The sequence below is a fragment of the Thunnus maccoyii genome, chromosome 21 (assembly GCF_910596095.1).
Source record: "Thunnus maccoyii chromosome 21, fThuMac1.1, whole genome shotgun sequence".
Taxonomy (NCBI): Eukaryota; Metazoa; Chordata; class Actinopteri; order Scombriformes; family Scombridae; genus Thunnus; species Thunnus maccoyii.
This window is the reverse complement of record NC_056553.1, coordinates 24,672,613-24,698,064: the sequence shown is the minus strand read 5'-3', so window position 1 is coordinate 24,698,064 and position 25,452 is coordinate 24,672,613. Positions and strand designations below refer to the sequence as shown.

Below are 25,452 nucleotides of genomic sequence, written 5' to 3'. Positions count from 1 at the left end.
AGACAGAGTCGGGGACAGACGGAGTGCAAGCAACAGAGCAAACATTTGGATGAAAATGAGTCAGTAAGAGCGTGGTGTAACGTATGACTGGAGTGATGTAACGTCTCACATTCCATCAGTGACAGTTCTTCTCAAATACACACACACACACACAGCTGATGGAGCAGTATACGGTGGGGTTAAGAAACCTCTGATGGGAAAAGTAACATAAAAAGTGCACATCACTTTGGTTATTTGTGTGTAGAAACGTTCAAAAAAAGCAGCAGTTTTAGTGCTCTTTCTCTCATGATGGGTTGAAGATTAAAATAGAACTTGGTTTCTGACAGCGCAGTGGAAAGACTGATGTTTTGCAAGGCACGTGTCATATGAAAGAGCAAAAAGAAAAAAAAAAATCATAATGATACTGGAAATGAAAAAGTAGTGTTGAGTCATTTCTAGGGTTTTTAAGGGTTTGTTGCCATAGAAAGCCACTTATATTTGCAAAGTCAGGACAGAGAAGAGAGGACTGTGCAGCATATAGTCATGTAAAGCATGTAAGTCGGCCGTTTTGCTATGGAGTATCATCTTAAACTAGCTATATTGTTGCCATGTGTGACTTTGGTTTAATTGCAGACCTGAAAACTAACGTGACTCCAGCAGATTTAAACTTAATAGATTTCTGGTCAAGTCTTGTTCCTCTCTAAAGAAGGACAAAAGCACAGGAAATAAATGTTTTAAACCTTGGATTATGTCTGAATCTACTTTGACATTTACATTGAGAAAACAAGTCAAGCCTCAATTGTAACTCTTTATCCCTTTTCCTCCTTTCTCCCTCCAGCCCTTCAGTGTTACTGTGAGCGCTGCAGTGCCAACTCCAGCTGCACGACAGATGGCGTCTGTTTCGTCGCCATTCGCAAGACGGGCTCCCGACTGACCACCGAGCAGCGCCAGTGCGTACACGAAAACGAACTGATCCCACGAGACCGACCCTTCATCTGCGCCCCGTCCGTCAAACACGACACAGGCATCTACCCGATGTGCTGTACCACCAACTACTGCAACAAAGACCCCGACCTCTCCGTCTTCCCCAGTAAAAACACACACACACACACACACATGTTCATATACTTACGATGTCCTTATATTGTGTGCATTTTCCTGAAAGGCTTGCATTAACAGGTGGCATAAGAATAAAAACAGCAGCTAATGCATCTAGATACAGAACCAGTACAGATGAGTTTGTATTGATATGATACACTGGCATACTGCAACAAAGACTCTGACCTCTCCGTCTTCCCCAGTAAAAACACACACAAACACACACACATGTTCATATACTTACGATGTCCTTACATTGTGTGCATTTTCCTGAAAGGCTTGCATTAACAGGTGGCATAAGAATAAAAACAGCAGCTAATGCATCTAGATACAGAACCAGTACAGATGAGTTCGTATTGATATGATACACTGGCATACTGCAATAAAGACCCCGACCTCTCCGTCTTCCCCAGTAAAAACACACACACACACACACACACACATGTTCATATACTTACGATGTCCTTACATTGTGTGCATTTTCCTGAAAGGCTTGGATTAACAGGTGGCATAAGAATAAAAACAGCAGCTAATGCATCTAGATACAGAACCAGTACAGATGAGTTCGTATTGATATGATACACTGGCATACTGCAACAAAGACCCCGACCTCTCCGTCTTCCCCAGTAAAAACACACACACACACACACACACACACATGTTCATATACTTACGATGTCCTTACATTGCGTGCATTTTCCTGAAAGGCTTGGATTAACAGGTGGCATAAGAATAAAAACAACAGCTAATGCATCTAGATACAGAACCAGTACAGATGAGTTTGTATTGATATGATACATTTGCATATTGATGTGTGTTTTCTAGACTGCATTTCCCATCATTAGCGGCAGGTATCAGGTTCAATTTACCTCACGAGGCAGCTGGATTCACGAGATTACGCAAGAATCCATCTCGTCAGGCTTCAAGTTATGCGCTAGTGGCCGAACCAACAGTAGTCAGGACCAATCAGCATCCGATGATGAGCCCGTGATTGACAGATGGTTCATCCAATCACCTGTCAAGTATTTTTTGAGCGTGCTTGCCATTTTCCAATTAGTTTCCAAGGACGACTTCTCAGATGGTTCTGTTGTAACGAACCATCTGGAGCGTCAGGTTGGGGTTTAACAGCATTGTATTGAGTTCAAATCCATTATTGAATCCACTTATTATATCCAAATCCTTTCAGTTTATTTATCATAGTTATTAGGTTTACCTTTCAACATTTGCAAGTAACTACAACTCAAATCTAATCATCTGTTGTTGGATGAACAGTTTTTAGTGGCAACTGTAACCACACTGCTGGTCATACATGGTACATGTAGAGAACAATGTGTGACAGCAGCTGCACAGAACACATTAACCACAGAGCAGACCAGCTTTTTATTTTAGCAGTTATGGATTTAACATTAATTACAGTTACAGCTGACTGATGAGTCTATCAGTTTAAGCAGAGACAGCCTGATGCTTATATGTTTTCTGTTGCTCTTTGTTAATAAAAGAGTGAGGAGGACTATTTTACCAACTTGGAACTGGTTCCAAAATGAAACTGGAACACATCCCTAATTTAATTTCTCTCCACAGAATTCTGGAGTATCTAATACGTTTTGTGTATCAAATACTAATCCCTGTATGCTGTATATAAGGTTCTCAGAAGAGTTCATTGAGTAAAGCAGCTGTCAGTTTGAAGTTACAGCAGTTACAATGGATTTTGAAGTTGACCCTGACTCATGACTGTGCTGGCTGGGTGCCGGTCAGCCCGACTCCTGAGATGATTGGCTGAACGTCCGTCGTCATCCAGGGGGAGAACATGATCTGATGAACTGATCCCTGCAGTTCTTTGGTGATTTACTGCTGGCTCTAATGTCTCCACAACATTTTGATATATGATATCATTCCTTTTGGAAGATAAATGTCGGGTCTCACAGATGAAATCTAACAGTTGTAGTTGAGATGATTTTGTGACAGTACAGTCAGGTAGGTGTGTTGAAGCTGCTGTCAGCAGAGAGAGGCAGAGGTTAGTTGAAAAACCAAAAAATATTGAATGAATGAACTAAAATAAAGTAATTGTTTATTAAAACACTGTTTATTTCATTAACATCAGTTTTTACAGCGGGGTGTCTTAAATTAAATGTTATAAATATGAGGCCTTAGAGAATGTGTTGATGTATAATCTGGTTCAGCTGAGCAGGGAGTCCCTGGAGGTGCTGCTGGACCTGGATTGGCTGTCACAATAATAAAATTAAAAGTTCTGGCACCATTTCTACTAGCTGTGTCCTGATTTTCAAGTGCAGCTGTCAAGGTTGCTAGGCGACAGGAGCGGCACTTCATGATGCAAGGGTAAGGGCGGGCGCAGCTAGTGACGCAGCTGGAAATCCTCCTTAGACCAGACTCGTCTCATTTAACAACGCTTGGCTCCGGCCTTCACAGTCTACAGAGGACGAGCTTTAGTAGACCGCGTCCTTCCAAGGATGTCGCCCCTGATAGAGACACAGCTTCTGTTTCTCTACTGTAGGCTTCAAAACGATGATGGACAGAGAAACGCCATGACACCGTTTGACTCTGGAATATTATAAAGAAATGCATTCCAGTCATTTTAAGAGTCTAACTTGTGCCCAAAGGTTACACATCTACATTTTGCACCAAGTTACCTCCGTTTTATAGAACTGTGAGTTCACTAGCTGAGTGGGTAATGGAGTTGGAGCAAACAACAATCAGTGCTTCAGAGAAATACTTGTGTAATAGAAGCAGGTTTTAGTTTTACAGTGGAGCGACGCACTCAGCATGAGGGGTAATGATAAAAAGGCTCTGCTCTGGGAGAGAATATGCTGCTTGTTTGTTAGTAAAGTGTGCAGGGTCACCAGAGTGCATGCAGCCTCTCCTCACTGGTTTATCCAGCCTCAGGTGATCTGTTTGTTTACCATAAAAATTCTCTCTTTTATGTTTTTGAAAACATGTTTGATTGTCATCCTTCTATATTAAAGAGGAGATGAGCCGGGGAGAAGGACAGGTGTTTCACTTCAATCAAGAGGTGTGTTTAGACTCTGCATCACTACTGAGTCTCTCTTCTTTGCTGTTTTTACAAAAAAAAAAGTGTGTTCTTACAATAAGACTGCAGTCCCACTAGACCTGCAATTCTATTTCCCAATTTCCATTTCCCCACACAGAAAATAACTCTTTTCTTTTCTTTTCTTTCCTTTTCTTTTTTTACTGAGATTTGAACAAAGAGCCATGTGTACAAAAACAGTCAGTCTGCAAAAACCAGAGGGCTCAAATTTGATTCGTTGCCATAACTTTAGAAGATACAGCAACACTTAATGGAAACAAAGTCGAGCAGTGTCATCTGAGCCACTGCCTCACTTCAGTCAAAAATCGAAGGCCAAACATAAATCTGATGGAAACAAATACAGATGAGAGGTCTCGCTGTTCTTACAAGGCAGTTGATTGTTCTTTCACTTGTTAATGTCACTGTCAGTTCATATTCAGATGCACTTACATAACAAAGTCAAAATACAGACATGAGCTGCACAAGGTATGCAGAGAGCTAGTTCTGACTGACAGTCTCTACTTCAGTTATATTTCTATAGCTCCAAATCATAACAGAAGTTATCTCAGGCCACTCTTCACATAGAGCAGGTCTAGACTAGTACTAGAGACCCAACATTCCCCCCACGAGCAAGCAAGCTCAACTGATGAAATATAGTGTAACTGTGTGATTGGCCAGCACAGCACAGCACAGTTAAATCCTTCAACTTTTGATTGATTTCTATATTCATGGGTGGTATTTTTTAATAGTTTGTATTTCCATTCTGTAATGACCTCTCCATACAGTGTTTTTATTGGTGTTGGCGAGGTACACTATTCCCAAGTTGTATTCAGATTGCCTAACTACTAGGGGTGGATTTAAAAAAATCAATTTTGCGATTCACATCGATCTTCATTTAATCTTTCCAATTAGATCCGTAAAATCTGAGATCGATCTTTTAATATATGCCTTTTCCTGTGAATTTTACATCGGAAATGAATCCAGACATCTGCCCTCAGGCTTGGAGCAGCTCCCACCATATATACCTTGTGGCCAGATCTTGCTGTACATGAGATTTGGTTGCCTTCCACCGAAGGCAAGCCTGTTGCACAAAAGCTTTGTGAGACAATCACAGCAAAGTGTATGTTTTCCTGAGATATTAGTGATGTTTACATCACAGCAGGCATGTTTGTAGCCTCCTTATTTCCACTGGCTGCCTGTTGATTATACACTGCACTAAAGAAAGCACTCATCTAGTCACTCACTCACTGACTGGAGAGTTGTGCTGTATTGTGTTGACTGCTGTAGTGTGTTCATGTTAAATAAAAAGTACATTAATATAATTGCTTTGCCAATTCTTACTGTAAACATTGATATTTTTAATAATACAGCAGGTTAGAGGGTTCCTTGTACAGTTTACAGCATTAGTTCTCTGACAATCTCTTTCATATCCAAGCAAAACTGGTATTGTAACTAAAATATCCCAAAACAAATCGATATTGAATGGGGACCTTGTGAATTGGAATGGAATTGATTCAGGAAATCTGAATTAATAAGGAATTCACAACAAACACAAACAACGCAGCATGGTATCAAGCACAGTTTGATCTCATTAACATCATCATCACCATGTCCTGTTTACTCTCTTTATACCATGTCAAAGCTTTATGAAGTTACTGCTAATGCAAACAGAACCACCTACTGCTGCTGCTTAAAAGTCTTCAACTGGCAAAACACGGTGAGGCTTTTATTATGAAGGAGCCAGAGATTAGCACTGATCACAACAGTCATCCAAAATGCATCTACAAAACAACACAAAGGTTATTTTCAGACTTTTTTTTCCCCCTGTCAGATCAGAAAGCTTGCAGGGAGTAATGGAACAGTCAGGAGCTGCCACAGTGAGCTGTTAGATGAAGAGCTGCAGGCTCCTCAGCAAGCCTAGCAGCTTTACTGTGTCCTACTGTTGTGTGGAAAACTACCTGCGCTGTGCATGCATTGATCACAGCATGATGGAAAATGGTGGATTATTGACTGACTTCTTTATATTAAAACAACCCAGGTTTGTTCTGCTGATCTGGAAACACATACACCAGCTGCTCTTCTCTTGTATTTCTGACTGATGGCCCTTTTCAACCAAAAACGTGCAAGAACTATTGAAGGATAGGAGCTAATCTCAGGAACTAAACTAGGAACTTAAAGTCTCCTGTCTGGGCAAATTAGACCCATGACGTAAAAAAAAAACAGTGGTGTTTGAAACACAATTGTCACATACAGGAAAGCAACAGAGTCATCCTGACACTGTGGCTGCTTCTATTTGTGTACAAAGGGAGTACACAAACTTTTTGTTTGTTTTTTGTTTGTTAGTTTGTTTTGGCAGTGTTGATGAGAGAGGGGGAGAGGCAGTAGAGAGAACAGAGCCAGTGAACGAGAGAAATCAAACTTTATTTTCTGACTGTCTCATGCTGTTACATTCTAAAGCAGAAATAAATAAGCATGAAACACTCAGCAGATCATTTAATATGAAGACACACAGCAGTAAACACTAAGAACAGGATGGATGTGTATTGTTGAGGAAAAATGCTGCTGCTTTTTTGGGTCCAATTTACATACTGTTGTTCAGATGCGGTGGAAACACAAACAGGAGTACACAAAGGAGATCTTAAGTTCCTAAATTAGATTAGATGAGATTAGTTCATCTAGTTCAATAGTTCCTGGAACTGTTTGGTTGAAAAGGGACTTAAGTAGCTACTCGAGGAGAGTTCGCCGTGGTAACAAATTGCACTTGCGTTACGGTGACTGTGAGTGTTGCCAAGGATTGAAGGAGCTTTATTTGTCACATGCACAGAGATACAAAGTAAAAGATGCAGCAGAATGAAGGAGATGCTCTCTTACTGTGCAAGAATATCCAATAAAATCAGTAAATAGATAGAATAGAATAAAGTCCATTACTAGTGCAAGATGAAACTAATATATATACTCATCTTACCAGTTTACAGAATCTACCAGTATTTACAGTTAAAGTGAGCTGGTGTGCAAGTAAGTGACAGTGTGTGTGTGTGTGTTGAGGATCGGGATGGCCTGAGGATAGAAACAGTTTTGGCCGTGTGACTGCAGAGGCGTCTGTTCGACCTCAGCAGTCTAAACAGTCCATCGTTGCGGTGTGAAGTGTCTCTCATGATATTTTGGGCTCTCAGCCTCACCCTCCTGATGTAGGTGTCCTGCAGGGTGAGAAGAGGTGCTCCAGTGGTGCGTTCAGCTGAACGTACCACTCTCTGCACGGCGCCACGGTCGCCGGAAGAGCACTTCCCGTACCAGGTGGTGATGCTGCTGCTGCCTGTCTGGACACTCTCCACAGCTGAGGAGTAGAGGGTCTTCAGAATGGAGGATGAGACCTTGAATTTCCACAGCTGTTGGAGGAAGTAGAGTCTGGATTTTTTTGAGTGTGTGCTGGGTGTGAAGGGTCCAAGTTAGATATGTGAATCTGGAGACCCTCATCACAGGTTTTGTGTTGATCTTTAGCAGGGTTTATCTACTGAGCTGCTGTCTCCTGAAGTCCACCACCATTTCCTTCATCTTGGTGACATTCAGGATTGTTGGATTATTATTATTATTATTATTATTATTTTACAATACTTCTTACAGACGTTCTACTTTGAAAAGAAATTCTTAATCATCATGTTTAGTTATCCAGGTAAGACTGTGTTGGTTTTTCTGGGGCTTTTTTCAAGCCAGAAAAGAACATGACCACTCAATACAAGAAGCTTATTTATAAAGCACAGGATGCAATATGAACAATAAATAGCAAAACCCTTTTCCCTTCCCGTCCTTCTCAATCAGACTACACTCAACCACCGTCTCAAGAGTACACATGCAGTCTTCTTTGTATGTCTCTGCCATCCGCTCTCCACTCCCATTACAATAGCTTCCTCTTACATTTTTACCCTCCATAGTCTTTTCTGCTGATGTTTTTCACACTGTTATGATGGTGTTGGTTCTTCAGAAAGGTTCAACCAACAGCAACACCTCTGTGGCAAAAGCCTTTCAAGTGTTGTTCTGTTCCCGCCAACATTTCAGCTTTTAGAAAACCAGATTAGCCAAACAAGTTAACAAGAGCCCATGAAGAGGCTCCTGTTGACTATATATGTGCTGGCAGGTTTAGGGCATGGGCAAGGCTGCTAATACAATGAATGCAGTGGATTTTAGTAGACAATAGAATGTTGTACTTTTTCCTCTGCTCCACAGAAGCTGCTCAGACGATTATAAATTTCCATCTCTCTCTCGTAGGTGCGATTTATTTTGACATACATCACTGTTGCATTCACTGTCATTTGTTTTAAATGGCTGTGCCTGTCTTCAGTACGGATCTCTGGATTTTTAGCTTTTGTTTTTGATAATAGTTAGATAATGATAGGGACTGTGTAGAGAAAATTACAGTGATGTAGGCGTATGTACTGTCTGCCTCTCCTGATACTGCCTGCTCTCACCAGCCAAACTGTGAGCAATTTCATTACATAATTGTGGTGGCAGTTTTACATGCTGCTACTGTACTTAAGTACAGTTTTGACTTGTACTTTACTTTTCCATTTTATTTTACTTCTACACCATTACATTTCAGAGGCACATATTGTACTTTTTTGAGCTGCATTTATCAATTTTCGGATCTGTATTTTACATGTTAACCAGATGATTTATTTAATATTTTCATATATATTTTTGTATATTTATTAGGTTAAATAAACCACAAAATACTGTGAATGAGACAATTTTGAATTACAGAGAAGGTTCTTCGTTCACCTTGAATTGTTCAGCGAAAGAGGGAGAAAAAAGACCCTGAAAAGCCACATTAATCTTCAGACCAATCTCCCTAAATGTTCAGCATTCATTCCCACTAGGATATGTGGGTGAGATGTAGAAGGGATTACTACCACAGCATAAACCCTATGGGAAATTCTCATAGCAGATAAGTATGTATTTCCTCGCTCTATATATCGTCATATCATCCACCTCTAATTCATGCCACCTGTTTATAGTATGAAAATCCAACAAATGCTTTCCATGCAACATTTTTAACAATGCTTGGGCATGGTTGGAGGCTATAAAATAGGCAGCAGACTTCTATATTCTATCTCTAAATGCACTCAGAGTTGTCTGTAAGCCACAGAGATAAACAGCCATTGATTTGTAGAATCAGCTTTAAATTCCATCACGATACCATTATACCCAGCTGTTCTCCAGCAGTGTCACTACTCTGTCTCGTGCCCTGGAGGCCAAATATTGCGTTAGCATCGCAGCTCTTTCCACACCGGCCCTGTCAGTTTTAATCAGAGCCCTTTACAGAATATTATGCAATGAAGACCTTTGTTTAAATGCCAGTGCCATCCCTTTAATGTAGATGAAGTTAACATTGTTGGATGCAACACTAGCCTGCCTTCATCATTCATGACCCCCCTGCTGTATATTAAAATGCAGAGAGGTAATGTTGACACCAAAGTAAGATGATTTTTTAACGTATCCTTTCCAGGCTGTTATATAAATGCTGACATCACCAGTTCTTCCTGGGGTCATATGGAGCAGGACTACGGCTGTCGCCGTGAAGGAATTTACCTTGAATAAATTAAATGGTTTAAAACCAGACAGAAACTTCACCAGTGAGACTAAACTGAGGTTGAACCGTAGAAGGAGTTCATGACCTTACATTGATTGATTTTGCTGCCAATCAAACATATCTGCGCTCCTATTGGCTAGTTTTACTGTCTCTGTCTGTCTCTTTTTTTTTCTCCTATGTGCACTCGTTCGTCTCTCTCAGGCAGTTTAACTGAGCAGGCGCATGCCTTTGTTTATTAATATTAAATGTGTCACATGTTTAAATTGCACCAAATTCAACACTGCATGTCCTTGAGTCCCTAGCAATACACTTGCTGAGTGTGAAGTTGATCGGAGGAATGGTTCTCAAGACATGTGAAGGACATACAAACACAGACAGACATGCCTTTGTTAAGAGGGGCACCCTGCGCAAGATATCTCGTGCTATAGTGTCCCCTTGACTTCGACCTCTTGGACCCCCAAGAAGAATGAACTCTAGGCCAGGGTCTTGTTAAAAGTCCTGACTAACTGTATTTGATGCCTAAGTTATTGGTTTTGCATTTATTCATTAGTATTATTCTTATTTCAGCTAAATAAAATGTTTTTTTACACCTAATTTTTGCTTTTAGTGTAGTTTTAGTAAACGGTAATACCTATTGTATTTTCTGAATGATTTTGTTGAACTTTATTAACCGTGCTTTATGCTTCACAAGAGAAGAGTACGTGTTTAAACCAGTTACAGCCTGTTTTGAGTCAAGGTCACAGTATTGCTTTGTGTGTGTTGCATTATAGCCTGCCCTATGTGTGTATATGAGTTCACTTACAGCACTTTCCGGGACTTTCCAGTAAGTCCCAGTCCATATATGAGTTATCACTGACCTCATACAGATGTTAATCAGCTCATGTTGCATGGGTATGTAAAGAAGAAGAAAAACGGTTCTCTCTCTGCTTGGGGAAGGATGCTTAGACTTAGATCATTTTTGTTTGTTATACTGATACTGAAACCCTGTAGTGGTTTTTGTGGTTTTCCTCATCAAGGACTTGTACTTTTCTGGAGTGTGACTCCATCTTACTAGATGAGTGGTTTTTCTCCCCTCTCATTTTTAGTTAAATAGTCCTTGGGTCTAGAAGTAAATGTTTTTCCTTTGAGGTTATAGTTCACCAACCCTTGCACCCGTGTATCGTATCAGGACCTGGGTACTATATACAGGCTTAAGTATCCCATTGATACATCTCCCAGTGACACTGATTTACACCACTTTGCTCCACTTAGGATGTACTAAGGTCTGAGGACATAGGTGACTGGAGGCGTGTAGATTAAATACATTCAGGAGGGGACTGAGAGTAAGTGGGCCTATGGGAGAATAAAAAGAGCAGTGGACTTTGCACCTGTGTTGGCTGAATGGAGCAGCACTAACTGACTAATGCAGAAAACCTACAGCAGAGTCACCTTAAACCTGTGATTTATGAATGGAGTCCAGCTGGACCGGGTCAGGGGAGCCTCCCACCATCCAATACACACACACTGAAGTAGAAGGACCTAGCCTTATGAAAAAAGGAAAAATGTGAACAACACAGTTGTGGCGGTTGCTTGCCGTCCACCTCGGTTGGCTTGTCTATAGCACGGCATTGTAATATTGCAGTTATTGCGACAGCCCTAAACAGGACCCTGTCCCAGCATGCATTGAGTTAAGGTTAAGAAACAAACAAACAAATACACACACAAGGACAGTTGTACCTCTGGATGGTTCAAGTTTGCCAGCTGTCTTTTATCACTTCAGTAGATGGATAAAGACATTGTAGTTGCCTCTTTTGGCCATGTGGCACTGTGTGTGTGCATGTGTGTGTGTGTGTGTGTGTGTGTGGTGTGTTAGCTACAGGCCAAATCTCCCATCAGGCTAGCAGATGGAATGTGCCCCCGCATCACTTGGCCTGTTAGCTTCCTGGGTCGTGGCTAGCACTTAAGGCCTGCCACTTGCCAGCCATCAGTATGCTCCAAGTGAACCTTTCCAACAGTTCGCAGCCTCACTTGATCTCTCACATGTTCATAACTTTTTGCTGACATATTGACATCAGAACCATTAGAAACACACCTCATATATTAACCTCAAACATTGATGTGTGATTTTTTTCTAACGGACTCTGTGTCTGCCTCCTTCCTGTCCAGCAGTCTCGACAGTCCAGCCCCCTCCTCTGGGTCCTGTGGCCCTCGCAGCGGTGATTGCCGGCCCGGTGTGTGTGCTCTGCCTGCTGCTGGTTTTGGCGTTCTACGTTTGCCACAGCCACAGGGGTCTAGGAGCCGGTGGGGCTGGGGCCCACCATCACCACCACCACCGGGTGCCCAACGAAGAGGACCCCTCCATGGACCACCCCTTCATCACTGTCGGAACAACGCTGAAGGACCTCATCTATGACATGACCACCTCGGGCTCTGGATCAGGTACAATGCTGCACCTCCACACTAATGACTTTCAGATAAGGTCTGGGTACTGAAGTCTAAAACAATATGACGAGGGTTACATTTCTTTCCTGTTTCACTTATGCACATTTGTTTGCTATGACAAACTGCTACAGTGGCAGAAACAGAAGATGAACTCATACAGTACACGTTCCACCGTTACTGTAACCTTTTACTTATTTAACAGTGAGTTTCAGCGTGGAGAGGAGCATGAGAACATGTCAAATATAACTCCAATCAAAATCCTTAAAGAAATATTAGTTGGTAATACTGTTCCTTTTAATTAAAGCAGAGTTTGAGTCGTGGCATAAAACATATTTAATGTTTATATCATGAATCAGGACTTTTTTGTGTGCACCATGGTTCATTCATGACACGTCCTGTTTCCCTTTGTTTGCTAACAGTTAAAGGTCAAACTATAATTGTACTGCTCAGTGCAGCACAGCAGATTGGATAAAGGAAAACTCAGTTTCAAGTCTGCAAAAGTGCAAAAATCTCTGCATGTCAAAACACAGCATTTGTGAATCTGAGTAGTCCTGTTCAGTGTTGCCAACTTAGCAGCTTTCTCGCTAGATCTAGCTACTTTTAGCAACAAATCTAGTTTTTTTTTTGAGGGGGGCAGACCTTAACTCTTCTTCTTGAAAGGAGTTGCCAATATTTCTCAGTGAATACACCTGTGATTATTGGATGGACTGTGTTCATTGGGTGGGACAGAGCAGCAGCACATTCAGTGGACCAATCATCAGCCAGACAGTTGTGAATGAGCTGTGATTGTGCGTACCTGTCTTACCTGACGATGAAGCAATCCTGTCCGACAGAGTGTGAAGTATGAAGCTTAGCATCAATGTAACAATCAATGTATTGCTTTGCTTTTCAACTGCAGCTGCAACTTGTTGGTTCGTCATGCTGCTGCCACATTTTCATTTAGGTCTAAATATCCCCAAGTTCCTCTCAGATTAGTCTCTTTTTTTTGAAAATGATTTTATGCATGTCTGGGTTGTGAAGGTTTTCCATCGATCTATCATGTATTTAGTTCAGAAAGTTTGACCCGTTTGACCTCTACCTGTTCTACACAGCTGTATTAGTTTGTATATTTAAATGTACATGAGCTTGTGTGGAGATGGCAGCAGTGAGAACCCTGAAGCTACAAACATCTGAAAGTAAAAGTCTGGCTGGTTCAGTGTGCGCAGCTATCCTTATTAGGGCATTGCATTGACTTCTATCACTGTGGACAGCCTAACCCAACCCATAACCTTAACCATAACAAGTTCATGCTTAACCCTAACCTTAACCTAACCTCAGTTCACACCTCACTCCTAACCTCAGTCAGGACCTCAGAAATGACATTTAGCCTCATTAGGGCCGGGCTTTGGTCCCTATGAGGACTTCTGGTCCCGACAAGGTCGGTGTTAATGCCAGAAAAGGTCCCAATGAGGTAACAAAAACGTGCACACGCATGCACACACACACACACACACACACACACACACACACACACACACACACACAAACTGAGAGAGAGAAAATCTCCGCACTGGTAAAAGCTGTTCTTTATGCTAGCCATAAATTAGCACCTCTCTGTGGAGACTGACACCTCCAGCACACTGCCAGGGAAGCACTTGGATTCAATCTTTTGCGGAATATGTAATTGTGTTTGTGACTGATACGATGTGTTTGTATGTGTTGGCATAACTGTGTGGGCTGTTTTAATTTGCTGAATCAGAATATGTGTGTGTATGGTGCCTGTTGAAATCGGAGGAGGATTTTCATTCCACTTCCGTTTTCTGTTTCCTCATCAGCAGTTTGCCAAAGCAACACAGCTGAAAAAAGCTTTTCCATATGCAGTCCAACTTTCTTACTGTTGTTGCTGCATTTCAAGTTGTTGCTTTATTGGAAATATTTCTGGCCAAATGAGTTTGCAAGAGGAGCAAACTCTATTTCATTAAAGCCACTTCACCAAATCAACTGTTAATAAGCAGACTTGACTCTAATATTGGCAAACTGCTGTACTTGTGTACTGAGGGATCTCAGTATGCTACTGCTGGAGTTATCCAGCAGAATTCCACTAAACTAGTAAATCTCACCTATTCACTGTTGTTTCCCTGGGAAGAGGGAGAGAAGTGCATCTTCCCACGGGAACATCTGTGGATGAATTCAATTGATTGAGAGTGGGCGTGAAGTGTTAGGGCCACTGTTGAAAAAGCTATAATATTGTTGAGTGTCAAATCATGTGTAGGGCTGGGCAATATATGACATTTGATTGATTGATTGATTTTTCATGATGTGTAAAATGTCTAAATCATGAAAACTGAGTTATCACAACACGCACAAAAAGTTTATTTTCAGTCAAAAAGTAACTTAGATGACAGCTGGCTACATTAGCATTAGCCCTTTTGAGTAATGACAGTCCCATAAACGATGACATCACACCACATGTTCGCCTGCTGCTGGTTATGGGACTATGGTGATTCCAGGTGGTGTGCTGTCTCTGGCTAACTCATAGTGAATGTAACGGTCGCATCTATGAGAAAAACAGACTGAAAATGACTCTGCACACTGATCTGTGCTCTCAGTCTGTATTAGTTGACGGGGTATCATTCCAGTTTACCAGAGTGGAAGCGCTGGGAGTCAACTGAACAGTTTCCACATTCTACATTGTACAGTTTCTCTCTGCCTGTCAGGCAGCTAATGCTGCAAACATCAGGAATCAGAAACACAAACAGCAGCGTGTAAGTTAGTGAGCTCATCTTTCTGCTCTGTCTGTGCTCTAACTGATTATTGAACTCCATATCTTTGCATTAGTTGAAGCATCTGGTTCTGACATTCAACTGTAATAATATGATGATTCAATTCTGCATTTTGCAGGCAAAAAAGGACTTAAAATTGCGAATTGATGCTTCGATTAATGCTTGAAAACAAATTTTTTTTTCATATTACCCAACTCAAATTATGAAATACATTCTGGTGCCTGAAAAACGTCATTTCAGCTAAGGCTATATGAGGCTTCAGCAGTCTGAGTTAGACAAATCAATTAGGGATCTTCCAGTGACAGACATTTAGTATTAAATCCCTGCTCTGTGCTTCCACAGACAGCGTTCTCTCGGTGATGTACTGCAGAGGTATCACAAAGTGACACCAAATAACACAAAGTGGGAATTTGTTTTGTTGTTAGCTGTCACTTATGAAGATACACTAAGTCTAACTCAGACTGCTGAAGCCTCATATTCACTTCAGCTGACATTTACAACATCTTTCTGCACACAACGAGGACTATGGACTTTTGTCATCACTTCCATTGACACTGCTTTTAGAAGGTATTTCTTCACAGCCAGTATGAACAGGAGGAACAATCACAGCAACCAGTAACCTTTTCATTGTACATATGGGCATGTGAATATTGTATAAGATAGACTTGAAAAATTGTGGTCCTGTCCTTGAAGGCTATGACTATTCAGTGTATACAAGTTTATTAACTGAGGGTTTTTTTGTATCTGGCACTGAGAGTTCTGCCTCCACTACATCTCATTTGTTTGTGGTGCTCAGGTGGCTGCTTTCTTGTAACTAATGTTTTTCATGGACTTTCCACTTTCCTCCATTTGATTTTTTTCTCCTTAACAAATGATACGTTCTGCATCATGATGTAGCTGTTAGCAACTCCATTTTCTAAACATTCCTGTCTGCTTTTTCTCCAGGCCTGCCACTGCTGGTCCAGAGGACCATCGCCAGGACCATCATCCTGCAGGAGAGCATTGGTAAGGGGCGTTTCGGGGAGGTGTGGCGGGGTAAATGGCGTGGTGAAGAGGTGGCCGTGAAGATCTTCTCCTCCCGCGAGGAGCGCTCCTGGTTCCGGGAGGCTGAGATCTACCAGACTGTGATGCTGAGACATGAGAACATTCTGGGCTTCATCGCTGCTGACAACAAAGGTGAGTAACCAGAAGAGCTCTCAGAGGCTAGATTGAGATAAGACCACACACAGACACTCACTCTCTTGTGCAAAAGGCAGTGGGTGAAAGGCAAGCAGCTCTGGTGTGGAGCAGCTATAAGAAGACTTGCTAACCTTGGGCACAAAAGCAGGGTTAGGGCCCAACATCACCTTTCCAAAGTCAGGGGAAAACTGCAAGCAGGATGCCTGATCAGACAATGCAATATTCACTGGATACAGTGATACAGGATAGTTTTGAGAGAGCTTCAACCCAGCACACCAGAGGGCTCGAAAGGTAACCCTGAGAGTGCCTCCAAAACAGTTGGCAAGTCCCATGAAGGAACTAAGGTTTACACGCAGGCTGCAGTCAGCGGGCTTCCTTCATAAACCTCCTTATTAGAGGATGCTGTCCAACTGATGCATTCCCAAAACCCACATGGCAGGCTGAAATCACGGGCAAATAAACTTTAATGGTGGAAGAAGCTTAACCATTGTCCAGTAAATCCTGCAGGAAGCAGAATACATCTGGAACAGAAATCTGAAACCCAATGATGGCTCTAGCCTAACACCATCTTTCAAACACGCACCACTAACCATCCTCGCACTTTGAATAGCCGATTGATTCAAATGTACCCTCTCATATGCCAAGCCTTAAGAGCCTGTCGTTTGGGGTGTGGATGCATCTTTCTGTGCACCTGTGACACCAAGTCTTTGCATAACGGCGGCAGCCATGGTTAACTGTGAAGGAGCAGCACTAGCTCCGCCATTCACAGTCTGCTGGGCCGATATGGGATATTCAGCCATAGATGAACCAGTGCATCTGCTCCTAGCGGTGCGTCTATGTTTCTTAATGAAAAGAACAGAGGACACTGCGCATTTTTGTGCAATGTGAAGAGATCTACGGACACTCAGCCTAATCTCTCCCACACCAGGCAACTCCCACTCCCTAAGATTTTATTGCACTGACAGTAACGTAACGAGTGTAGTTGTCCTGCTTCACTGTCTTTCCTGTGTGTGTGGAACACACACCAATGGCTCAGTCCTGCCCGCAGTGAACCATAGAGAGCAGAGGAGAGTAGGGCGACCATAAATGACAGCAAAACACAGCAGAGACTCTCAAACTGAGCTGAAATCAAAGGAGTGCGCATAAATTTGGTAAATAACATATATAAACATAGTCTCTACTGCGTTTTGCTGTCATTTATGGGCCACCGTCTCGCTGCTTCTTTCCTCTTCACTGCTCTTTCTCAACTCGGGTGGGGCTGAGTCCTCCGTGTGTGTGCAGCACAGCAGAGGAGAGACAGACGACGGTGGAGAGTTGGAACGACGAAAACTAAACTCATTGAGTTACTGTAAGTGCAATAAAAGCTTCCCCAGTAAAAAGCCACTAAAAGTAATTTATCAATATCATCCACGTAAAAGATGGACAGACTCCAAATGACGAAAAAAATTGCCGTAAAGAGCGTGATTTGCATCACAACAAAATAAACGATAGAGCATAATATTGTCACTGTTTTCCTCATAACTACTGCTCCCAAGGGGACGTCAGTGGTGAACACCACCGGGTCTCTCCAGTGACTGGAAAAGACATTCTGAGGACACGCCCACCATTTGACTGAGATGATGTCATACGTCCAGACATAGGGAGGACACCCAGGTGTCCACTCGATCTTGTGACAGAAAAGCCCCAAAAGAATTTATTTAGAGGCCCAAATACTCTATATTCTGAGTTGGAAACAGATGCTCTTGGTGTGATTGACACTGAAGCTCAAGCTGGAAAGGCTGTCTCTCTCCACTTCCTCCCTCCTGGGACCACAGAGGAGAAAATCGTCCAATTATGCCAACACTCTGAGACCTGTGGCTCGCATACGATTCAGAGCTCCCTCTGCACACTTACTGAAGACCCTCAGGGTGAGCAACAGCCTTGAATGGCAGAGTCTGATATTTGTAGGCTACGCAGATGCAGATCTATTAATATGATCCAGTCACCAGGTCGAATCATGCGGAACAGAAAATTGTGTATGAGCATTCTGAATATGTATTTGCAAAGGTGGGAAGTGAGGAAACGTAAGTCCAGCACTAGATGGAATGGACCGCCCTTTTTTGTAATGAGGAGATACCGGGAGTAGAAGCCCAGATTCATTTCCTCCTCCAGCATTGCCCCTCAGCTTAAGAGAGAAGAAATTTCACTCTCCAGAGCCTTTGCGGCTCCAGAGAATGCCATGCGGGACGCCACAGGTGTTTATAAAGGGGGGACAGGCTGGTCCAACTCAAGATGATTGGTCTGTCTCCTGACAAACATGGTGGTATTGGAGCTTCCATGACTGGTCACACCAGAAGGCGCTTCCCATAGTGAGATACCGAGCGAGGTTTGAAAGAGAAGCACTCTGCTAAGGGTGACATTAGTGCCGGCGAGTGTTCAGTGTGAATAGACAGGCTGCTCGACGGTGTGGAAGAGTAGCAGTTCACACTGGAGACCAAGCAGACATTAACACACTGCTAAACAGCTCCAGCAGCACACACACACCTACTGATGTGTGTGAGAGAGACGGCCCACAGAATGGATTTTGTGTCTTTTATTACAGTTTGACTGATGGGAGGTTGTACAGGCTGCTGCTAATACATGGGATGTCGGGCAAGTCATGTAGATACGGAGTTCATTTCAATTTATGCGATTTGTAGACAACAGATTGAGATTTTACAGTTAAAGAGTTTCAAAGCAAGTTGCAAATGCAACCTCCCTCCTAACAGAGCAGAATAAAATGGCTGGTCTGATTTGTATTCATTTATAAACTTATTTTTTATTATTGTATCCTGGTGGAGACTAGAGCCAGACTGTTGTTATCAGCTGATTCAGTTTATCACAGTCCTATCAGTATCAGCATACACGCAGCCAAGAGAATGCAGTACAGGAATAGTTTGAGGTCATTTTGGGTGAATATTTAAGCAATTGAACTCTGATATGATCAAAGCAAACTCTCTGCTTCGTTTTTGGTGTGAAAGCAAAGCAGACCAACCATTTTTATGACTGTGAAAGTACACGTGTGAATTTATCCATCTGCTGATCATGGGAATTATATAGAAAGAAATTTCCAAAGTGATCTACTTAATCATGCAAGATCAATAGTAGTAGCTATGGTAACACATATGCTTCCCCTCATCAGTCAGAGTCAAAACAGAGGTGTGTTGAATGTGTGTCCTAGTCCAAGTAGTTCATCAGTTCCTCAATGTAAAGCTGAATGTAATATTACTGTGCAAGACGCCACTATGTACTGTTTCTACCATCTCAACATTATTCATGACAGATGAGGTCCAGCTGTATTATCCACTCATAATACTTGTAATCATTGATTTCTTCATGAGCTCTTTGTGATACCAGAGAAGATAAATCAACACATCAGGTTCTGTAAAGTGCTCCAGGTCCTTCTGTGCAGGATGACATCAGCGACTGTTCAATAAATGAGTTGTTCATATGATGTCATGGTTGGAACTCTTGGTTCATTTGTAATACACAAGGTGAATAGGAAAGAAGCCAGAGCTAAAAGGCAACAATAGAATTTTGGCTAGCAGGGCCAACAGCAGAGCCAACAGCAGAGCCAGCCCTATAAACAGTCCGAAACTGACTGACTGAGTGATAAAGTGATAAAGCCACTGGTCAGCAGAATGCCACCACTTCCTGTATCTGTTTCAAATTAAAAGCCAACTGAACCAAACTACAGGTTGAAAACTGCTATTTTCAAAAAACTTTGTTTTTATATATATATTTTTTAAAAAAAGTAGAATATTGAGTGATATGTAGTTTGTAACCTTCAAATTTCCAGTGTCACTCTGGAGTCTGGAAAAGCAGAAAATAGACATAACGACCTGCTCCTCCTCCTGTCTGTCTGTAGATAACGGGACATGGACTCAGCTGTGGCTGGTGTCAGACTACCATGAACACGGCTCCCTGTTTGACTACCTGAACCGCTACACCGTCACTGTGGAGGGCATGATCAAACTGTCCCTGTCCACAGCCAGCGGCCTCGCCCACCTCCACATGGAGATAGTGGGCACGCAAGGTGAGACGCGCACACAAACACACACACACACACACTCAAATTTGTCACATTCTGTATGCTTTTCTGTTTTCTGTGTTTCATAAATGTGCAAAAACATAATTCATTCTCACAATTCATAGTTTTATACTGTAGTTTCTTTTAGATTTAGTTGCAAAATCCAAATAATAAACCCTGCAAATCAAAATCTTTTTTTGAACTACCAGATTCTTCTATCTCCATAAACTTTAACTGAAGAATAAAAAATGTCCAGATAAGAATTTCCCCAAGAAGAAATAAAATCTGAACTTTGTTGGACCAACAAACATCTTATTTTCTGAAGCAAATATGGTGAACGCTGCGGTTCAGTTGCATCTCACAACTTGCAGCAGCATGAAACTACAAAGCCGATAGAAAGACACAGATAGAGATGAACAGATTCTCTTCACCACAAAGTGAGGCAAAGATACGTCCACTCAAGTCAGAAACCTGTCAGCTCGAGTGAAATTTTGAGCTTCTCCTGATCTTGTATGTACAGAAAAGAGCATCGGAAGAAAATCTGAGAAACTGGAGCTCACCATTTACTACTCATGGACCAAAGACACAAACCATTCCAGCAGTCCAAGACCCCTTTTAAGTTTTATAACTCCATCCTTCAGAGAAAAAGTGCAGAGACGCATGTAACACAACAAAGACCACACACACATCATGTGGTGACCAGACGTATCAGGATCTGTCAGATTCATCATTGATCATAGTCATTTATCAGAGCAGCATGGTGTAACAACAGCTTCTGAGTTTTTACATGTTGGGAAACGTACAGTAATGTTTCAGTAGGATGTGGGAACACAAGCAGTCAAACACCAGACTGAACTTAGTCTGATAATCACCAGGATTTTACCCATCCACATCATGAAATCCTTTTTAAATTACATTTTGATCAGCGGGACTCATGTCAGTACAACAGGCCAGTTTGCTAAGTGCAAAGTTTAAATGAAGTCGTATTAAGTCTATATTTTGAATAGGGTCGAAGCAAACTATGTAACCTCACTTAATCTAAATGCATCTCGGTGCTCCCCTTTCACTTCAACTCCCACTCCCATCACCACTGACACAAATTATAAATATATGGTGGTGTACATTTTCAAAAGATATAGATTTTCATTACACTGTATTATGATATCAAAATATCTTTTTCTATATTCAGTATTTTCAAATGAATGGGAAAGTGGTCTCAGGCTTTTGGCACATAAAGCTCGGTTCTTCTTATAAAGGTCCAGTGAGTGCAGGACTTCTGTTGAATGTATGACTCTCTCTTCTTCCAGGTAAGCCAGCTATTGCCCACAGAGACCTGAAGTCAAAGAACATTCTGGTGAAGAAGAACGGAACCTGCTGCATCGCCGACCTGGGTCTAGCTGTCCGCCACGACTCAGCCACCGACACCATCGACATCGCTCCCAACCACAGAGTGGGAACCAAAAGGTAAGTGCATGCTGTACAGAATGCACACAGTCTGTAGCTGTAGCAGTGAATTTATGGTCGGACATCCTCTGTCTCCATCTTGTTGTGTACCCGCTGAGGTTCTGTCAGGAGGCTCTTAGGGCTATCTTTCATTCTGACATAAGCATCCTTTTGGGATAAAACTCACTTCTGCTCTGCTGTGTAGGCAGGTGTGATGTTGTCACTGTGAGCAAATATAGTAGTGTTTCACAGCACATCTCTAAGCTGCAAAACATCTCACCTCAGTGAATTGGGGATGTAAATAAAGGAAGCCAGACTATTAGAGTGTCAACTGTTGCCGCTGTCTTTACAGGTGGCGTGACTATAAAGACTTGAGGAGGTGACTGGGTTTCAGCCCTCAGCTTTATCAGGATTTCATCTATGAAATCAGTCATCTTGTCACTTTGAGCTAACCGGTCAATCCAGAGGATGGAAACAGTCTCAGCTGGTGCTCAAACATCAGAGATGGCGTTCTATTTACACTGACAGAGCGGGTCACTCAAACAACAAATGTTACAGGGAAATAGTGCATGTGTTGGAGACTATTTTCAGCGGCGTATGAATCCACATTTGGTGCTCTAGTGAGTATTTCTGGCAGCAGGACGGCGTGTGTGTGAGATTGAGTCAAAATAAACTACTGCGTGTGTGTTCATGGTAATGAAGGAACATGTCATCAGTGGAACAGGGTGGCTCACTGACATGTTTTTAATAGTTTTTGGACAAAAACTGAGCTCTACAGCACAGAGGAATAAGATATATCAGGTTTTGATATGCACACAATACTTGTATGAAATTGTGATGCAGGGTGTAATAACTATCTGAAGAAACAAGAGTAGCTATGGCAGAGCAGTTGATACTGGTCAGCTATTTCTAAGGAGAAGGAGAGAAACTGTGCTTGTGTCTGGTAGTTTGGTATACAGGGTTCTGCAGCGCCTGCCAGAGGGGAGCAGTTGAAAAAGGTTGTGTCCCGGGTGTGGAGACTGTGTAATGATTTTTCCGGCCTATTTCCTGGTTCTTGAAGAGTACAAGTCCTCTAGGGTGGACAGGGGAGCACCAATGATTTCTGTTCTTATCTGTCTGTTCTTATCCTCTTTCGTGGCTGTTCTGAACTGGACCGTGATGGATGTGCACAGGACGGATGTAGAACTGGCTCAACAGCTCCTGTGGCAGACCATGCCTCCTCAGTTGCTGCAGAAAGTACATCCTCTGCTGGGCCTTTCTGAGGATGGAGTTGATGTTGGTCTCCTACTTCTGGTCTTGAGAAATGGTAGTTGGTAGTAGGTCTTCGTGGCTGACACAGGGCTGTTGGATATTGTGAGGGGGAGCAGTGCTGAGGGGTGTCCACTGTCATCTCCATAGTCTTATCTGTTGAAGCTCAGCGTGAAGATTGGAGCCAGTTAGTCAGCATCACAAATAACCAAATATTAAGCTTGTCTGAACATTTATGAGTCATGCAGTGATGTAGTTATCAGAAAAGTGAAAGGAGCACTTTGAGTGGTTGAAAGTCTAGAAGGGCTCTACATAAGTGCAGTCCATTTACCATTTAGTTTACTTTCTCTCCCTCTGGACAGAGATGTTTGATTGTGGAATGTTGTCCAACTTTCTGCGTAGCAGTGTGGACTTAACAGCCACAATAATACAAGTTCTCCAAGGGCAGGCTTGACAATCCCATATATATAAAGCCTGGTTGGATAAGGGTTCCAATTGGGAAAAGAAAGCTAGATACAAACTTTGTGTAAAATTGTTCGACATCTGCAACATGGGAGAGGCAGCAATTGTAAGCTATATGTAAGAGCAAAAGCACTCTTGTCTTGTTGCAGCATCCACTCCATCCAGAGACTGACCACAACAAGTAATGAACCTGCCAACGCGGTCGCCAGTGCTGCACATTGAACTTGATTTGCATTGAGTTGATTTGTATGAGCTACAATCTGCTGGCAATTATTTGGCAATACAATTGCACACATAGTCAGAATGTAAGATACATGTTAGCAGTTGGATTTTAAAACCAGTTATTTACATAATAAACATCTTGCTATTCATACTCAGATGTCAAATATGGTCTGGAAATTTGAGTCTGGAAAATTATGAAATTTTGAAATGGAAAACGTGTAGGTTTAGTTCTAGTATTTATTCATTTGTTTTATGGTAATGCTTTGACAGAGCCTGACAAAGTTGCAATATGCGGTTAATTCTACAAGTCTGATTACATCCAGATATGATATGGTTTACCATATTTTTGCCACAATTGTAGCATGAAAATTTGATACCTGCATGGCCCAAGCGGATACTTTATCAAAGTTGTAAATGTTGTAATAAAGACCTAAAAATAGCCAAAAATGTTTGACCTCACAGCTAAACTACTTCCTCCCTTTCTTCTCCAGACTACAGGTGGCTTCTCACTTTCCCTTTGTGTGTGTGTCTGTCTACACATCTCTTGTTCTGTTATGTAGACATGTCTAGCTGCAGGATTGAAAAGTGAGCAGTGCATCGAGGTCATAACCAGCACTTGTTCCAGCACTCCCTCCCTTTCTCTCTCTCTCTCTCTCTCAGTGAGACCACCATAGCTTCAGTCCCACTCTGCTTTTTCTCCCTCTTTTTTTTTTTTGTCTTGTTTATGTCTTTTCCCTGCTCCCTTTGTTGTTTGGTGGTTTGATGCTGCAGGTGTATTAGAGTGCCACTAAATGATTCAGTAAGCCTCGGGTCAGTGGAGACAGAAGCTCTGGCCTTGGCTGAAGTCCATGTTACATATTGATGATCTGATCCCACAAACTTTCACCAAAGTATCAGTCTGACCCAAAAGTTACACTTTGTCGGACATCGTGTAGTTCTGTGAGTTGTGTCAGCGCATGTTTCTTGCATTAACATTTCATTGTTTTATGAAGACATCGACTAAACTCAAGTCTTTCCTGCTTTTTGACAGTTTTACTGTTTTAACAGCCAACAAACAGCCTTTCCATGGTTGTAAAACAGTTTAATCTCAATTTCCTGTAAATTTCACAACTTCAATATTGTTATTTTAAGTAGCTTTTCCAGTTGAGGGGTCAGTACTTTTTTTGTGGGAATGTTTTGTAGATAAATATCATCTACTGCATTAGCATCTGTATATATTATGCACCTGTGTATGTATTATTAATTGGCTATGACATTTTTCCCTTTCTTAGAAAGATAACTGATATGTACTCTGCCTAAATGACAGAATAACATATATATTTTTGTCCACAGTCCCTGCTTAGAATTGAGTAGAAGGCCTCTGTTAAATAAAAATATCACTGTCTTCATTTATCAGGACATTTTTTACAGATTATCAGAACTAAGAAAACAGGCTCAAGGTCTTTTGCTAAAGCCTGATTTTGCAATGAGTGTTTAACAGCTCAAAGCAAACATGAGCAGTTCCAACAGTTTTCACCAGCTGAAAGCAGAGGTCAGTCGTGTTTCATTTACAGTTTTTCCAAAAATATATCGAGCATCTAGTTCAGTGGAAGCTTCATCAATCAGGGAGGTCAGGATGTAGGGACTGTTGTCAGATGATGAAGATATAGGGCCAGATAGGGTTAGAAAATACAGTTGATGATGTTGATGACTGGGTTTAGTACTACTTGAGCTTTCAGTCATATTGCGTGCTCAATTTGCCCAGTTGTTATGAAACTGCAGATGTTCAAATCTGCATCGTGAGGGTCAAAGTTCAAAATCTTTTCACAAGCTTTCAAAAGTCAAACTTTGAACTTCAGCAGTTGATGTTGTTCTCCAAAGAAATAGACTAATTTACTGGATCAATCTGTCCTCAGACCTCGTATCAGGTTGTTTTTTGAACCTTTTGTGGTGCAGTTCAAACTGTCTGTTTTGTGTCGGTTCG

At 41.8% G+C, this 25,452-nt stretch overlaps 1 protein-coding gene across 3 annotated transcripts in view; it reads left to right on the top strand.

The window, feature by feature from the left end:
* tgfbr1b (transforming growth factor, beta receptor 1 b) overlaps positions 1-25,452 on the top strand; it is a 78,634-nt gene that overhangs the window by 39,895 nt on the left and 13,287 nt on the right. For 2 of the 3 annotated variants that reach the window (XR_006093121.1, XM_042399314.1), the window contains exons 2-6: positions 818-1,069; positions 11,850-12,122; positions 15,833-16,063; positions 19,953-20,120; positions 21,422-21,578. Coding sequence is in view for 2 of the 3 variants with exons in the window: in XM_042399314.1 (XP_042255248.1) it covers positions 818-1,069; positions 11,850-12,122; positions 15,833-16,063; positions 19,953-20,120; positions 21,422-21,578 (1,081 nt within the window). In the remaining variant the exon portion in view is untranslated. The remainder of the gene's footprint in view (positions 1-817; positions 1,070-11,849; positions 12,123-15,832; positions 16,064-19,952; positions 20,121-21,421; positions 21,579-25,452) is intronic. The other variant, XM_042399315.1, reaches the window with a different exon arrangement.